This window comes from Triturus cristatus, chromosome 7 (assembly GCF_964204655.1).
Source record: "Triturus cristatus chromosome 7, aTriCri1.1, whole genome shotgun sequence".
Taxonomy (NCBI): domain Eukaryota; kingdom Metazoa; phylum Chordata; class Amphibia; order Caudata; family Salamandridae; genus Triturus; species Triturus cristatus.
The window spans coordinates 435,408,624-435,427,841 of NC_140590.1; the positions used below are offsets into that span (position 1 = coordinate 435,408,624).

At 41.2% G+C, this 19,218-nt stretch overlaps 1 protein-coding gene across 2 annotated transcripts in view; it reads right to left on the bottom strand.

Moving 5' to 3' along the window:
* Nucleotides 1-19,218, bottom strand: part of TMEM220 (transmembrane protein 220) — a 187,253-nt gene that overhangs the window by 75,629 nt on the left and 92,406 nt on the right. For both annotated transcript variants that reach the window (XM_085616752.1, XM_085616751.1), the window contains exons 3-4: nucleotides 18,659-18,719; nucleotides 7,920-8,043 (exon numbers count right to left, since the gene is read on the bottom strand). In XM_085616752.1, coding sequence (XP_085472878.1) covers nucleotides 7,920-8,043; nucleotides 18,659-18,719 — 185 coding nt within the window. The remainder of the gene's footprint in view (nucleotides 1-7,919; nucleotides 8,044-18,658; nucleotides 18,720-19,218) is intronic.

Below are 19,218 nucleotides of genomic sequence, written 5' to 3' on the forward strand. Positions count from 1 at the left end.
TTTTAACTATAGTAATAGCAAATAAATTATTAACCCCTATCAGTATAACGATCCCCTCCCCTTTCTGTGAAAGAATGTTAAGCAGCAGCCTGTGGCAGTAAATCTGTCTGACACAGGGGCATAAAGACTCCTGAACTACCAGTAGGAGAGATCTTCCAGGGCTGGAGAAGTTCCAGCCTAACATAACAGGATAGACATGCACCTGGGGTTCCACATCTGTACACACTCCAGCACCACTTGTAAAGATAGCCCTAAGTGATTTAGGCTTCAGCCCTGTAGTGTTCAGGACTGTCAATTGGGTGGTGACCCCACCTGTTTTTTTCTCATCACACAGTGGGTGCACGAATCTTAGAGACCACACCGCAACCTGTAACAAGTTGGGAAAGGGAGAGGTGACAAAGCAAGAGATTTAAGTCTGGAGCCTGCACAGGTTTCAACTTTCACTTTTGTGCTTGATTAAATGAAGAAGAAGGGAGCTTTGTACATGATCCGAGGGTGATCCAGCTGGAGGTGCGGGTGAACGGGAATATGCATGTATGTGTGAGAACATAAATGTGAGTGAATGAGTGACAGTGAGTGACAAGGGGTGATTCGGAATGGGTGATAGTAAGAGTAACTATGAGCGGCAATGAGTAAGTCTGAATGATAGTAGGAGTGAGACGGAGTGAGTGCAAGTGGATGTCAGAGTGACAGCGAGTAAGAGTAGGTGACAATGGAGGAGTAACAATGAGCATGAAGTGTTAGTGATGATTAAATCTGGCATCTGTTGGCATGGTTTCCAGACTTTTTGCTTCTGACCTACTGATTTTGACTGTGTGCTGAACTTCATTTTTCATGGTTTTAGGACTCTGGGCACTTTACCACTGCTGACCAGTGCGAAGTGCATGTGTTCTCTATCTTAAATGTCATGGCATTTAGTTTTTCCAGGTTGGCATATGTGATTGACTAATAAGTCCCTAGTACAGTGCACTACATGTGCCCAGGGCCTTTAAGCCAAATGCTACTAGTGGGCCTGCAGCATGAGAAGCCCTTCATACATGTCACAGGCCTATCAATGCAGAGCCTGTGTGTGCAGATTTAAGCTGCCATTAGGAACTGGGAATGTAACCTACTTGCCATGCCCAAACCTTTCCTTTTAATACAAGGTTACCTTCACACTACCCTTAAAGTATGCCCAAGGTAGCCCTATGGGCAGGGTACAGTGTATTTAAAAGGTATGAAATGCTTTTTTAAAGTTTTACATGTCTGGATAGTGAAAAAGTGCTGAATTCATTTTTCACTACAGCGAGGCCTTTCCCTTCCACAGATTAGTATTGGGGCTGCCTGTAACACTTTACAAGTGTAACTTCCAATTGGGAGTAGATATAAAATTAAATTAGAGTCTGGCGTCTCTGGGCTCTAAATTTAAAAACGGATCTTTTACTGAAGTTGGTTTTTAAACTGCAGTTCTGGAAATGCCACTTTTAGGAAGTTCATAAAAGAGCTGAAGCAAAGTTTCACTCCAAGACCGGACGCACAGCATACTCCATATTTCCTTACAAAAATACCACCAATTCATCCATGTTTAATTCATTTTTATTCCAGATAGTCCAAAGTTTATCTTCTTTATGTCTGTTACATGTGAGGCACTGATGTATAAACAATTTCTGATCCGGCAGATATGCCAATCCAGGCTATTTTCTGTTGCATGACCCATACATAATTTAGCCTTAATGGTTGATCTTTTATAGTGATTAATCATATTTTTCCCAATGCATTTCGGGCTGTTTAAAAGCCCTTCCTCAGGGGTTCACTACAAATTTTTAAAAGACACCCATTAGATTCTGTGTTCAAGTTCAAATGCACGCAAAATAATGAATAGTACATTGTAAAATTCAGGCTACATTTAGCTGTTAACTTCGCAATCAACGTTTTCCCTCTACGCACAAAACATGTGCTACGAAAACAATGCCCAACCAAACCTCTCCCCAAACTTTGACTGGCCTGCATTTTGCTTCATTCAAATTAGAAACACCCCATATCCATTCCCCAGCAACTCAAGCTTTAACAATATTCACGGAGGGCCAATCCCCATATACCAAAACACATCACCCGTCCTCCATACCTTTATCCTTTATCATTGTCAGTGCCTCCCCGACCTGTTCTCTTCTTCTACCAAACGAACAATCCACTCACTAATCCCATCCTTCTTCTTAACTAATATGACGTGACTTCTCCCCTCTAATCCGGACAATGATTTCACCCGTGGATTACTGGAGATAAAATTGCAATCACGTTACATGTGAGACGATATCAGTACAACCTAACATTTAGAAATGGCAGCATGAGAATCATGTTGAATAAACACGATGGACTGATTTGTTCAGGACTATATTTCAAGATTGTGTGTATTCCAGTATATATATATATTTTAAAAAAAACATTTTTATTGACATTTTGAATAATATAAGCATTGATTACAGTGAGATTCAATTTTATGATACATATATAGTGATTAAATAAGTTATACAATGGGCTACTGGCGGACTCCAACAGCGTGGGGTGTTCGATGCTGGCATCAGCTTGTGGGCAATCTAAATACATAATATCACACAACCTCTTTTTATTTTGGGCCAGTTATTCACTGTTTTCTGACAATGAATCCTCCAGAGTATACTGTGCATCCGGTCTTGGAGTGAAACTTCGCTTCAGCTCTGTTGTGAACTTCCTAAAAGTGGCATTTTCAGAACTGCAGTTTAAAAACCAACTGTTTTTAAATTTCGAGCCCAGAGACGCCAGACTCTAATTTAATTTTATATCTACTCCCAATTGGAAGTTACACTTGTAAAGAAACCGCCGCATCAGTGCTGCCTGCACCAAAGCTGTGGACACCGCTCACAGAGTGCACGACACAACAATCTTGATTTTCAATGCTGCCCTGGCTTTGCTGGTGCGCCTCCGAAGAACTGCCACTGCTTGAGTCTCAAGCACCACTTCACCGAAGTCTATGACGCACCGCTTCTGACGAATGCATCGCCTTCAGCCCAACAGTTCAACTTCGATGTCGCGGAATCGACACACCCTGCGCCTGACATCGACGCATCATCAACATCACGTCGCCTTCAGGTACTGAGGACTCACACCTGCAACCGCTGCATCACCTCCTCTGAGAAACGCATCGTTCCGGAGCGGCAAAACTTCAACAAACCTGCACTGCCTTAAGGAACTGACTTTTCACCTGCATATGCGATGCTTCCCCTTTTCTGTATGATGCATCGTCTTTGATTTCTGATGCATGCAAGGTACTGTACGGGGGTCTGCGTGATTCCTGTATCTGGCCCACTCCATCACGGGTAAACTGAACTTTTGGATTTGTCATGGTCAAGCGCGACCAGATAGCCCTAGTTAGAGCTATTAACTTCTAAGTCCTGCATTTTGATATAATCTTTAAAATTTCATAACTTGACTTGTGTATGTTGGATCTTTGTCGTTTTGGTATTGTTTTACTCAGATAAATATTGGCAATTTTTCTAAACTGGAGTACTTTTGTGGTGTTTTCACTGTGTTACTGTGTGTGTGCAAAAATACTTTATATATTGCCTCCTTAGTTTAGCCTGACTGCTTTATGCCAAGCTACCAGAGGGTGAGCACAGATAAACCCTTTTAGTGTGTACTCCACTTACCCTGACTAGAGTGTGTGTCCCAACTTGGACTGGGTGAATACCTCTGCCAACAAGAGACTCCCAGTTCTAACAGTGATGAGTGAGTGTGAGGGAGTGTGAGGATCAGCGAGTGTTAGAATAAGTGAGCAAGACTGAATTAGTGGAAATGAGAAGGTGAATGAGTGAGTGACTGAGAATGAGTGTGGGTGAAAATGAGTATGAAGGAGTGAGAACGAGTTTAACTGAAAATCAAGGAGGTGAGGGATTATAAGTGACAATGAATGAGTGTGAGTGAGAATGAGCATGTGGCTGACAGGAAGTTTGAATGCGATTGTGTCATTGTAACAAATATAATCAGAGAGGTTTGGTCTTTAAGAGGGCCCAATTTGGATATTTAAGTGGATCAGGTACGATATCATCAGGGCTTTGTAGAGCTGTGCTATCCCTTTCGTTTCTATTTTTTCCACTATTATTTTACGCCACGACGGATTAAAATTAGATATGGGATTCAATCTGTCCTTATATTTATATGGTGCATGTTTTAAATGTGGATATTTACAAACTAGTGACATCTGGATATCTAAATCAACTGCTAATTGCTCACAGGATATCTTGGGCCTGGAAAGCCATACATCCCTGATTTGTTTTATTTATAACCTATTTCACGCTTGAAACTCTTTAATCACAGCTGTCCCCTTGTTCAATGCCAGAGAGGAATTTCCCTCATCACCTTTACATTCTAACCAACCCATTTCAGAGCCTGGTGCAAAATTCAAGGGGTAATTTAGTGACTGGGGGCACCCTTTTCTCATACAAGAGAGTCTTCAAACTGTGTTCCTCAACAGTGCAGACTTTCATTCTCGCAGTGGGATTCTTGGTATCTTCAAAGAGCCAGTCATGAATAGAGGCAGCTGGGGCACTCCATTGTATAGATTTATATCAACTATCCCCAAGCCCTTATCATGCGGCAATTTACGACACTCTTTATGAGACGTAAGCCAGGGCCACCAGCAAATAGGAAGCTTGTCAGAGTAGATTTTAATGTAGTAAAAAACTAGAGAGCAGTGTGCAAGGATCATTTTGCAGCGTATATAGACACTGGGCAATGCTATCATCTTGGCAGAAGACAGCGTCGCCCCAATATTGGCAGCGGCAATTTATTCCAGGCATCCAATTGCACCCTAGTTTTTGTAGCAAAGGGGCAATGCTCGAAATCCAACATTGCTGTGGGTCCTTTGAGATCTGGAAAACTAAATATCAAAAACGTCTCCAAGAGCAATTAAGCAGTGGGGGCTTACGAGCCCAAATGCATCTCTTGAGAAAGTAGAACAAGAGTTGATTTGCCCATTAAATTTAAGAACAGAGGCTTCATTGTATACTCTGAGCATCAGCATCAACTGTGGAGCACAGAGGTTGGGTTTCTGCATGTATAATAAGTTGGTCTTCAATTCCAGCACCTCATCTAATGCCCCAGACCAATGTATCCCATCTTATCTACTCTGCAAGTGGCTCCATTACTAGGGAGGATAAGGGACATACCCTATCTCATACCCTGTTCTGTTCTATGGTCAAAGTCTGGACAGTACTGCATTCACCCAGACTCGTGCCCATTGGAGAAAAATACAAACGAATTCAAGCATGGAAGACAGGGCCAAAGTAAATTTTCCCTAGCACTTAGTGCAGACCACAGCAATCGACAGAGTAAAAGGGATTCTAAAAATCCACCAGGGCAAAATCAGCTAGGTCCCAAAGCCTGTCCACATGTGCCACGGCCAACTACAGTCGCTGGATGGAAAGAGGTTTCCATGCTTGACATAAATATGTTTGGTCTCGGTTAATTAGCAACCCTGCCACATTATCCAACCGAGAATTTTAACCTCTGTTAATTGGCAAGATTGGTCCATAGTAAGGGATGACTGTGATCATGGCCGCACAGAGGTCGTGTAGTAAGTTTCCAGACTGCAAGAGTTCATCAGTCATAGTTACACAGTGGAATTAGACGGGAGTTCTTTTGTTCACAAATTGTGAACACTTGGTGATTTCATTGATGGCATATCTCTGATTGCCCCCAACATCTCCTCCATTATCTTTTGACTATCGGGTTATCGGCGTCTGATATTGCTGGGTTTTGCGATGAATTCAGTGTCTCATAGTAATTACCAAACACATTTGTAATGCCCATAATCTAATATTAGTCCATTATTGGACCCCAATTACTGACAAAATGTCAGTCCACCAGGTCCAAAGCATTCTCTGGGTTTTTGAAAAAGAAGAATTTCCCCTGGTGCAATACCTATAGATTGGACTAGTATAACAATATATACTGAAGTTGCATGGCTAACTTTTTTGAAGGACTTCCGTTGCTGCCGCACCTTCAACATGCAGTCTGGAAAGAGGAGAACCTTAGCCGATTCACACCAAATTTCTTGTTTCTAGTGGACCTTTCAAAGGGTAACATCCCTGTCCACATAATACATGACCCCAATAATTATAGGTTGCAGATGTGTACATAGAGGAGCTCTTAGGAATTAGTCCTCTGTGGGCTCTTTCCAGCACAAACTATATAGACAAGTTAATTTCCAGGATCCACGATTTAAAGACGCCAAAATATATAGCCCTCTGGAATTCCCACCAGAATTCAAGTTATTTGTCCAGGAATCTCCCTCAGCAAGAAGTGCCCTTGTCTCTAGTATAGCTTTGGTGTTCTCTCTGTAGTGTAAGCCCAATTAGTACAGCTCCATCGGCATCCACGGGAGGGGTCCAGGTTCAGGTGACCTCATCATGTCCTCTCAAAACTTGGCAATATATTTATCCTCATCTCCCCTCCTCATGGGTCTGCCACTTCTGATGCAGCCTGTCATTCTACCAACCCTGCTCACATCCAAAGTGCGCTCAGCAGCCTCACTACACTCTCAGCAATGACCACAGCAAATGTAAGGCTGTACCGGATTCCTGGCTACCAGGCGCTCCTTGTGTCAGCTTGGGTGGCACCACTGAGCTGGACATGCTATGGCACGTCACCGACGGGCCCAGGCAAGCTCACAGAACTCCACTTCCACCAAGGCCTACTCAACAGCACAGCTTCTCTTCCTGGCACACTCCTCATAACAGGGCATCGCTCCAGAAGTACTGCCAGCGAAAATTAAATGGCCTAGCAGCTTCACAGAGATGGCAAGATTACTCATGACGCCAACAGCAAGGGTGGTCACTCTTGTTGAGGCACAATTTTATAGGATATAGACAGCCTGGCACAGAGTTTTATTTAACTGTCACTATTGCATTTTGGTCGAAGTTTATGCCTATCATTAAAACCCCAACTGTGACCCTGACCTCTTGACACGGTAGGCAGTCTTCTTGATTTCATCACTTTTCCAAAAAAGACTAGAGGACTTCTGGCTCTTCCTTCAAGAGAGCCTCTTTTACTTATAAGCTTTTAAAAGCATTTCATCTAAGGAAGGAAATAACTCTACACGACCTGTATGTTTTCTGAGGTCTTAAATTCTTTATGAAAAAAACAATTTACTTCAAGAAGTCAGATAATCTTTTCTTCGTCTATGATGGTGGTGCTATAGGTAACACATCAGGTGGTAAAATTTTGTGCAGATCCAAAGTTAACCACAGAGCAGTGATTCAATCAAGGAGGCTTTATCCTCATGCCACCATAGGAAAGACAGCAATTCTGGCTTTCTACAGGCATGTGTTCACTGCAGAGTTTTGTATGTTAACCACGTGGGCCATCCGCATAACCTTTGTAACCAGGCATTTACTCCTTGGATGCAGAAGTTCTTTTGAACTCTGATCTGGCACATGCTGTCTTGTCCTTCCAGCATTTGTGGGTTTGGAATACAACTACTAACCTTTTAGGAAGGAAGTTAAGCTACACCAGGCTAAGACTTTCATGGCGACTGCAGTAGTTGTGATTCTGGCTCTCCCTACTTTATAACATACATTCAGACATGTTTGCAAAAAATAACCTATGCTACAACCATACAACAGAAAAATATATGGACCTGGCTTGGGGCAGTTGATGACACAGGTATGGTGGCAGGAACTGTGTGCGAGAAGAGGAACCATACAGTGTCTTTTGCAGAAACGTTTAATAGCCCTGTGTGCACTTCAGGTAATTCTGATATGTGGTGAAAGGGAGTGTGTAAGAACTTGAGTACTGATCACTATAAATATATGTTTTCACTAGTTTTAAAACACACCCACTTCCATTTCTTTATTCAAACAAAAATAAGCTTCCACATTTTAACGTAGGATAAAACAAAACCTCACCTGCCTTCCTCTTCATGGATGAGATTTCTTTCGGTATGAATGATCAGATACCATGCAAGGAATACAGACCACAGAATACAAGCGATGGAATGCAGATCAGATAATCCTTTCCAAATAATGTTATCTAAAGACATTTTAAAAATGGTCATTACAGGTTACAATTTAAAGGTAATGAACATTTTAATGGAAATGACTGCCAGTAAGACAGATGAGAGAGTTAATCACATGTTACTGAGCCCTATATGTTCTACAGGGTGACCTCAGAGGTTGAAAAAATACATACAATTTCCCATGGGAAGCAACTGTAGCTAAATATGCTTTGTAGATTATTTGAATTAAAAAACTCTTAACTTTGTTCAGGACATAAGGGGTCAAATTCGTAAATGAATTTTGCACTTAAGTTGAACTTAAGTGAACCAATACACTCATTTTGTAAACTCATGTTTATGTTTACAAAATATTACTGACAACTGTAAAGTAGGAGTGGTTTGTGGTCATTCCACAACAGGAATTGCTGCCTAGGCAGGTAAACAGACACAAACATACTAGTTTGTGGGTACTCACAAACACTTGGCAGGCACATTCCAAATATGTTTTGACTGGGCAACTAAGTGGATTATTAGTTTGAGATGGGAGGTCCTTACCAAATAAATAAACACACCTTTGTTAGGTCTGAACACAAGTCTCAGAGAATCCCCTTTACCCCTGGTAGCTAAGTCGCAAGTGGCAGGCAATTTCCCAGAGAAATGCATGCTATGTCCCAGCAGTACAAACAATTTCGAAGTAAGAAACGCAGCAAAAAAAAATTCTCAAATCATTTAGAAAGAGGGAGAAAAAACCTCAGTGCGCACAAAGACAGCAAACTATTAAAACAGATGAGGGGAACTGAAGTATGTGTTTTTTAGGTTTAATGGCAAATTAGCATAAAAACAGTATACGTTCCATTGAAGAATCTCAGTTTGTAGTTGACCGGGACCTGGATGAGATTTTACAGTAACTGAGATGGAGCAAAGTTCGGATACATCCAGTGTGTCATCCAGGTCAAACATGCTACCGTCTTAAGCAGTCTTTTTTCTGGATCTTAGAATCCTCCAGCAGGGCTAGGTTCAAGGATGAAGCCAGCAAAGAACCCTGAAAGTTGGAGACTTTGTCGTTGAGCTCCTGTTGAAGCACCTGGTTGTGGCACCACCTGCTCAGAGTGGGAAAAATCAGGATTTTGTAGTCCCTGAGATTGATTTGCCTCCTCACCCTACTCCAAGGTTTATCTCCAAACATAGGTACATTTAGTTCTCAAAATCCTCCACCGCGGCAAGGCTGGAAGTTGTAGCCCAGCTGGGCTCCATGAGGTGGATACCTTTTGCGTGAGGTCCAGCTGAACCAGTTTTCACTGCAGCAAAAAGCTCCTGGCCGGAAGTAACTGGTTGTTTTCTTGCCCACTTTAGATAAAATCTACCTGGTACTATGCCCTCCAGAGTTGTTAGAAATAAGTTCCACTTTTCTCCAACTGCAGGGAACAATCTTTCTGGTCACTCCTGGATCCCATAGGGCGTCACGGCAGGCAATTATCTCTCCAGCTTAGTCAGATGGGCTCTCTTGTAGTCAAGAGTTTTTCTGCTTTTTGTGTCCCTGAAACAGGCAACCTGGAAACCATCCTGACCCTTTGATAGCAGTTCAAGTCCCTGGGTGATAGGCAGAAGTTAGGAATTTTTTTTCGTCCGCCATGGACTTCTACTTTAGGTGCAGTGTTCCAAGGTTTAGGAATGTTCTAAGCAGCTGCCAATCTTATCCTGTACACTAGCAAGTTATTGGAGAAATTTCCATACCCAGTCCTGTTTACGTTCTTGTTTTATGACCACATCCTTTGCAGAACTTCATTTTTGCATCACAGTAAAATTTACCAGAAGTTGTCAATTTAGGACAGCTGACCCTACCTTATACAAGGACCGTTTCTGTCCAAACAACTCCCCTATTTAGATGTTGCTTTCCCCGCTGCAGCAGGATATAACTGGTTCTTCGTCATGCTCTGGTAGCTACTAAGTGGTCTAGGAGTACTCCAGAAATGAATACTCAGATGTAGTGTTAAGGATGTCCTCTGTTTTAATGCAATGCAGGGGTTTGTTTATACCAGGCTGCGCATGGCTGGTAGGGCGTTAGATTCAGGAATCCCAGAGGAGCCGAAAACGCTGAATGAATTGCAGATTGCTTTATCAGTGGGATAATCTATAGGGCTTATCACCAGCTTGTACAATGCTTCCCAATGAGAAATATAAGCCAAAAGCTCCACCTCTTTTGATAATTGGAATAGATAGTTGGAAGTGCCGTTAGTCTGGAAGGATTGTTTAGCTTGCTGTGCGCTGACAGGCCGCCTCACGGAGAACTGTAATCTCAGAATTATTCATTTCAAATTTCTGCATCAAATGTATAATACACCGAAGAGGCTTCACAGATATAGGCTGCGAGAGGATGCTAGATATGTGAGATGAGGGGGGGATGGGGCAGATTTCGCACATTTGGCCTGGCATTGTGGCTCCATTTATGACTTCTGGGTGGACGTGACAGGAACGATTATAATGGAGACTGTAGTTTTCTTGCCAGAAATGTGCTTACTGGGCCTGGAAAAAAGTATATGCCATGCAACAGGCGCATTGTAGCTGTCACTACCTTACTGGCGAAGCAATTGGTTGACAAACACTGTGGTGGTAGAACACCACCCAAGGTGGGACAATGGCTGAACTAACTGGTTTATTGTAAAGAACAGCTGGATAGTTACGCAGAGGAACTGCCGGAGGCCTCTAGACCTAAAAACTTCTGGGCACCTCTCAATTGCTATCTGCTGGAACACCCAGATGTGGCAAAGCTAGTAGCTCTTTGGCGGGTAGCCTAGAGTCGAATATAATGTTCAACTATAGTATTATGTGTGTTGACGGACAGTATTTGGCTTGTAGGCGGATGCGTGGTACTGCATAGCACATGTTCTCTATCTTTTGATTTTCTTTTTTTAATATTTTTTTTTCTCTCTGTTTGTTGTTCTTCCTGTATGCATACTAACTGCAACACACGAAATATAGTTGTGTTGTCAATGCAATTATTGTGAATGTATTGCATAATCTGCCAGTGTATTGTGCATATGTTTACAGATAATAAACCTCAATAAATGAAAAACAAAAATTAAAACGGTTGTCCTCTGCTTTGCCATCTGTTCACGCCTTCCCAAGTTACACTAAATGCTGCAAAATGAACAGTTGCTGGAACCTTCCCTCCCTTTCTGGTTCCAGGGGCCAGGCTATTGTCCTCTGGCAGGCAGAGTCACTAACTCCAGACAGAAATATGTATTGGACTATGCAGATGTGATGACTGGTAGACCTGGTTCTAAGTCAATTTGGCTCAAATAGAACAACATACATTTTTTAAAAGTTACTTTTCCGTGAGAGTTATAAAAAAAAAATCAAATTAGCCAATAAAATTGATTTTAAAAACTGAGTGGGTAAAACATGTATTCACTTTGACAGTATTAATCAAAGTAAAGATATAAAAAAATAATTTTAATTCTGGCCGGTACCTGAAAATGCAGCTCACACCTATATAATGTAAAGAGCTTATAGGCTTCCCTTTAGTGTCAGGGCGCCTATTTCATATATGTAGTATGCAACTTTTTTTCTATATTTTTGGGAAGCCTGCTCAATAGGCTCAAAAGGCACACATTAGAAGAAATTAAATATATATAACATTAGGTTTCTTATACGCAAAGCCACATTTCGTTTACATGTGTCACTGCAGTATGTTTTCAACTGCAGCCGAGCCAAGGCGCAGTGATGCTCCAAGATGCTATGTATTTTTGTCATATATGTGGGTGGCATAAATGCACACTAGAGTCCGCATTTGACAGTCAACTTCCATGCCATTGGTTCATTTTATGCTCCATTTACAATGGCCTTAAACTAGGAAAGTAAATGCCAATACTGTTTTAGGGCCAGAGAGCATACATACTGTGGCACTGAATAGCAGTGTTGCGGGGCACAGATTCCTAATGACAGACAAAAATAGGGTCTAAAAAAGACAAACAATCAAGGCTGGCCTTAAGGAAAAGGTGGATTTCCTTCACTTTGCAACACTGAGCCATAGCAACACGTCACTTTTATGTGTACTGTAAAGGGAGATACATGGAAAATGTAATGCTCTGCTATTTATTTGGCAGTTGCTATGCTGAGATATTATTTCATGCTTTCTCTAACAAGGTAAACACTTACATGTATTTCATACACTTTTTCACATCCTTATTGAATCGTTGAGTACTTAAAACCAGGGGACAGATGTATGAAGCTATTAAGCAGTCGCGAAGCCTGCAATTCACGAAATCACAGGATTTGTGACGGTTAAATGGCTTGTAGAAATGTACTAAGCCCATTTAACGATTCTGTCACCTATTACTGAATAGCTACATGGGTTTAGGAAAACAATGAATCACTATTCTTTAAGGGGGTCTGTTCAGGGTGTCCCTTCCAAAAGGCAACTCCTTATTTAAAAGCATTAATGTTTTGCCACTGAATTCTGGTTGCAAAATAGTAATACTTTACCACCGAATAAATGTAGGCGGTAAGCCATTCACTAATGGAAAGAGGTTCCCAAGGGACACCTCTTTGAGCACGTAAAATAAAAAATATATTTTTAAGAGTACATAGTAGTCTCAGGGACCACTGCCTAATCCTAAAAAACGAAAGATACAATTTTGTTTTTTAAACGCATCCTGTTTTGTTTTAAGGAAGCAGGTTGCATAAAAAAAAGATTGTTTTATTTAAAAGCAACCACAGGCATGGAGGTCAGGTCGCCCATCCCTGTGATGGCTGTCATTCCTTAATGTTTGCATATAGCGACCTCTCTCATTAATATTCAAGAGGTAGGTCAATTTGTGCCCCAAAAGGATGGCTAATTCAAAAATAAAAGTTTAATATATTAAGGATTGTGTTTCTCGAATTGTAATTCGGAGAACATCCCAAGTTTGAAATCACTATTCCCCATCTTGGTACATCTGCCCAAAATGTTTTTCCAGGCCCTTCATTGGTTGGTCCCTAGCTATGAGCACATAGATATTCTAATATGCGCACACCGAGTAAATGATGTCAGATACAGCTTTTAATTTGCTTGTCTTTTTGAAAGAAAAATACACTGCACCACAATATTTTTAAAATTGGTTATGTTGCACCACAAGACAATTTTTTTATTTTTTTTATTTCCGTAGCTTAGACATTTGTTCTTCTCTGTTTTAACAGCATCGGTAAAATTGGTCTATACTGTTCATTCAAGGTACAGATTAGACATGCAAAACTCTTACTACTGAACACGGTATCCTCTGACTTAAAGCAAGCACTCACGGCTTGCCTGCAGAAGCGTAAACCACGTTCCAGGAAGAGAACTTTCTTCTCTCCTCCATTAGTGCAGGACAGATACAAATGAAGTGTGATGTGTCTTCTTTCGCAACCCCATCTAAACGGCACTCAGTTGGAGCATTTGACCTCTCTCATGGTGGTGGAGTTAATGATGACACACAAAATCTGTATCTCGTATATCTTAATTTTACATAAAGAGCATACATTTCACCAAAATAAATTAGCGGTTTCAACATCTTGTAGTTACCAATAATAATCCAAGCATGCAACCTCTTGGTTAACAAGGCTTTTTCTTCGAGGACAGAGGTCTTCTTAACTAGACTTAGAGAACAAGCTGCCCCAGTGCTATAGTAGATGGAGTCTATAGCTTTCTCAGGTAGATCTTCACTGGATTTAATGGCTTCTTGTTTATGGCAGACTATAAAGCTTCACTTATTCCACTGCGGGCTAATTTCAGTCTAGGACAGATGTTCATGAAAGCCCTGTATCTTGAGAATACGTGTTTTGGGATTCCAAACTCTAGGCGTATCTGTGCCGCTGATGCATATTTCTGGAGAGAGAATATGTATCTATGCGTTCTTAAAATGGCTTGCTTAATGGCCATTGCATCTCTCCCACAAAGATTCTTTGAACAGTACGCCAGGGTTGGTAATAACTTTGCAGATATCACCTTCAAGAGCGATAATATACTATGGCCTCTTGAGCCATTAAAGAGAGCAGAGAAGGCGGACAGTAGTGCCACCCCTTTCCTTGTGATTAGCAATTTTTGTTCCGCAAACTTTCCTTTAGCTTCTCTCCTGACACCAAGGTACTTATATTTCGTGACATTCACCAAGGAGTGAACCTTGAAGTACTATTTGTGTAGGGTTGATTTTTTCCAATTTATTGAAAGGGTCTTTGTCATTGTGCAGTTTATCTCCATTGTAAGTTATTCCCCATGTTGTGTTAGTGCATTAATTAGCCTGTAATTCTTAGTTTGGCTGACTAGGACTACATCATCCGCTTAGAGTAGGTTGGAAATACAAAATTTACTCAATCTGGGAGAGTGTGAGATGACATTGTCCAGTACTTGTGAGAAGTCAGGCATAAACAGGTTAAACAAATATGGTGACAGGACGCAGCCCTGTTCTAAACCCCGCATTGTTGGAATTTTTCTCAATATTCTGTCCCTCGCACCAAGTTTTATTCTGATCCAGGACTTTGAATAAAGAAGCTAAATTGCTTTTAATAGTGGATCCGGTATGCCGAACCTATGTAGTTTGGCCCAGAGGACATACCTGTCTACGGAATCGAATGCTGCCTTGTAGTACACTGAGCCGAGGTGCAAATTTGACTTTTTCCCCCTCTCATTTTATCAGTTAATCAGTATGATATTTACAGCCGTCCCACTACCTTTTACAAACCCTGAATAATGTATTCCAATTCATTTATTCTTCTCTGCCCAGTTGGTAAGATCTTTTGAGAGGACTGTAGCAAACTGTTTAGCTTCGACGTCTAATAGCTCTATCAGTCTGTTCTATCGCCACCCTTGAATATTGGGCTGATCATCAAGCCTTGCCAGGTTTACGGAAATATTTCTGTATGAAAGGTGTAATAGAACTGTATGCTCAGTTGTTCTGCCTAAATCTCCGATTCATTCTTATATAGGGCTTGGGGAATTCCATTCAGGCGGGTGCACTGCCTCCTCGGCTTATACTTATGACAGCACAATGCTGTTTTGCAGTGATGGGGGATAACTTGCTTCCACAGTTATACCCGGGTTACTTATTGCACCCCTTTTTTCCGGATGCCTACCTCTAAAATGTTTTGTTAAGTGTTTGATTCAGTCTGTGTATTCTACACAACGGAAACAGAGTGGCGTCACAGGACTCCGAGCACCATTAGCCATGTACCAGCAAATCTTGGAGTTGCCTTTTCTGAAGGGCTCAATACGTTTCTGCCGGTACAGATCCTATTGCGATCTGGAGTCTGCCCACAGTGTTTTTATAGGGCTTCCTCAGACAGCGTAACGCGGCCAGATGCAAATTGGCCTATAATGTCTCTTGGTGCATGGTTAAGCTTCTTCTTTGCCAGCTGCACCAATGCAGAGTGGCATCTTGATCCAACAGACTGAGAGCAGACACTAACTCTTACAGAAAGATTCATTTTCTGACTATCTTTCAGCACATTTTTTTTAGTTGCTGACTCAAATTGCATTTCTTCACGATCCCCATTTCAGTGGTATTTATCATAGTCAGCTACCATGAACCGTAGATTGACGTTAGTAGCTTTCTTCGGGAACGAATTGTTGAGTTGGCCAAAGTTGCAGTGAACTGTATGGGCTGTAGCAACTGCCAATCTGGACATACACTGCATTGTAAATGATTTGGTTGACAAGGAGAGTGAATTGTTTACTGTGGAAATTGATATAAGTGTACCCGACATTCTCTGTAAGATTTTTTTCCCTTTATTTATGAAGGTGTAATGCTAATGAAAGCAATAAAAAGGATCTAAAAAAAATACTTTTCCCACTTTTTTCATTTAGACTCCGTAACTTCACCTCTAAGTAATATATCCCCGTTGGATACTATGCCCTAATGTAAATGCTAATAAGGTATTTGCCTTCTTTTATGTACTGTCCATGGCAACTACCCCAACTCTAATCTTACATATTCTATTCATAGTTTTAGTAGTCTAAATTATCTCTTAGCAAAAACAAAGTGCTTGCCACAGTGTACCTAAGTTCACTGCGTGGTTCCTCCGTCTTAACAATATCTTATAAGTCAGTCTCAGTTTGATCTTTTTTTCATTTGTTGTAGAAGATATTGAGGATCTTTTATTCAATTGATATCACCCTCTGTCCTACAGTATGATCATGGGCTGAAACATGCGAACGCCTGTACTAATACCATTCTGGATAGCTATTACATTAACAACAATTTATGAGCCAGATAAGCATCTTTTCCTGTATAGTCTGATCAATCAATAATCTCACCGAATGTTACATGAACCACTTGCGCATTTACTTCTTTTATATACATTAAAACCACAAGGATCTTGTTAGACCGGACATCCTTGGCATGGTATTACGCCAAACATTTTCCCTTCACACCCTGTTTTTGCTGAATTTGTTTTTGTTGGCCTTAGGACTCTGTGCACTTTACCCCAGCTAACTAGTGGTAGAGTGCATATGCTCTCTCTCTAAATCATAGTAAAACTGGCCAACACCTAACCGGTATCTTTACTTTACTAATAAGTCTCTAGTAGATGGTACTACATGTATCCAGACCTTAAATTAAATGTTACTAGTGAGCTACAGCGCTCACTGTGCCACTCACTAAAGCAGCCTTTTAAAACATGTCTCAGGCCTGCCACTGCAGTCTGTAGAGCAGTTTTATACTGCAATTTAGACCTGGCAAATTAAACCTTTTGCTAGATCTAAACCTTTCTTTTTAACAGTTATACGACAGCCCTAAGGTAAGCCATAAGGTTCACAGGGCAGGGTGCATTCCATTTAAAATGTAGGTCATGTGTTTTTAAGTTTTACATGTCCTGGCAGGAACAACTCCTGCAGTCGTTTTTCACTTCTGTAAGGTTATCACTCCCACACACTAACACTGGGCTACCTTATTACACTCAATAAATGCTAGATTCGGTTTGGGACCAGATAGAGAAATGCTGTTCACCAATAAATTATAATTTATTTTGGTGTAAAGTCGGATTTTAAGGTACTATTCTGAAAATGCCACTTTTAGTAAATTGTAATTTTTTCCGCCTCCACCAAATGTGCAGTTCTGCCCATGTGCACGGTCACAGGACTTTGAATGTCTCTCCTGTAGTGTTTTCGGCATTCCTTCCAGACTTAGAGACAAACGTAAACAGGGTGTTGGCTCTACTGAGCAGGATATCCTAAGGATTCATACTCAGTCTTCCTGGGCTTCAAAGGTTAGCCTTGGAGCTTGTCCACCCCTTCCTGACTTCTAAGGGCTGCCTGCCCTTCCACTGTCATGTGAAATTCACACATAGGCCTGCCTGCTCTTTATTACCCTAGACAGTTTGGAGCCAACTCCAGGAAAGGGGGGGAGGTTAGGCAAAGGGGGAATCCTCCACTCACAGGCTTTCACTGAGGATAAACGTGACACCCTCAAAATCTCTCATAGGAACACTCCTGGACATATGGAAGATTCAGAAGAAGGTGTGCCCTGCTGTCTGAAGAAGAAAGATTGGACCTACTTGCCTTGAACTCAGGCTCCCCAGAAGCAACGCCAAGGGTCAGTTGGCTGACCTTGTGTTTGAGCTACATGAACACAACTAGCTTCCAGAGGCCTACCTGCAACTGCTCAGCTGACCAGCACAACTGGATCTGCTGGGACCTGCCTGTGCCCTGCTTCTGACCTTTGCAGGAGTCAATCCCGATCCCCAAGAGGTGCCCCTAGGTCCTGGACCATTGGCTGGTATCCAAGTGTGCTTCTTCTGAAGAAAGGGTGAAGATACAGAAGTTTTGGACTCCTCTTCATGCCGAAAAATCATCTACCCGCTAAGACAACCAATGCAAAGATTTAGCGACTTCGTATCGACAGCCTGCGCCTCCAGTGACGACTGGCTCGTGTTACAGAGCTGGTCATTCGAGACGCTCACCCGCTCCTGGCACCAACAGTATCCTCCTCACGGCCACCACGAATGGCACTCTTGCGCAGACTTGAGAAGGTAATTCTTTAGTGGGACAAATCTGTATCCGACCCGCGCGCCATCTAGGTCGGCTTGAATTTGTGACTTTCCCACGTCCAGTGTGACTAGATAAACGTGAGTGATGCTTTGAATTTTGGTGCTATTTTCACCGAAAACATTAAAAACTCATATCTTCGGTTCCACTGATTGGAGTTTAGTCGGTTTGGAAACATTTTGTTTATTACAATTTACTCTATTTTTCTAAATTGGTTTGGGATTGTTATTTTGTTGTGTTGCCTCTAAGTTAAGTCTGACTGCTTTGTGGCAGGCTACCAGAGGGTTAAGCAAAGCTTAATTTAGTGACTTTTGTGGTTCACCCTAATAAGAATAGTGTTTATTTTTTTAGTGGGGCTTCCACCCCTCCCAACTACTAACCCAATTTCTTACATGTATCATACATATATCAATCCTGCACAAATAAAGAGTGTTTTATAGAATGTTTTATGATCGTATTACAACGCTGCTACTGTAAAAGGATTTTGACAATGTAAAGAAACATGGGTGGCGTCACTATGGGACACTTACTTAAAACTATCAGCTACACAATATTAAATACAAGTGTAATTCAATGACAATGCAAAAGGTTAGTACAACTGCAAAACTCACAGAGACGGAGGTATCAATATAAATTAAATTCCAAAGCAGTACCTGTAATCTGTGGGTTGAGAGAAACAAACATACTTAAAGCAGCAGGAATAGAGTATGTGACCTGCACAAATGTAAAATAAAAAATAACATGCAATTAATTATCTGAATAGTATTAATAACTATTAACAAACTACGGGAACACTAACTATTACAATACATATATTTATTTCTAAAGATGCTATTGCTTAGGTAAATAAATGCAGAAGTTCCACAACATCAGTTCTAATATCCTGTCAAATAAATAGCAGTTTAAACTAAAGAGAAAAGCAGTGATACTTCAAATCAAATAAATAGCAATATTAGGTCCTCTTTGCATTTTGATTTCATTTACTTTTCATCTCCTTCAAATTAGTGCGTACTTTAACTAAAGGTAACAATGTTGCATAGGGTCACCGGCAAGGATTCAATCAATCAGTTATTGGAGGGTTAGTTTGGGTCAGAGGGTGGAACTGAACTACTACTTCGTTGTCAAGTAATGTGTTTAAAGAGGTATGTGTGGTATCTTGAATACCATTACTTATGGAATGCACCACGTTGGAATGTTGTTGTACAAAGGGAGC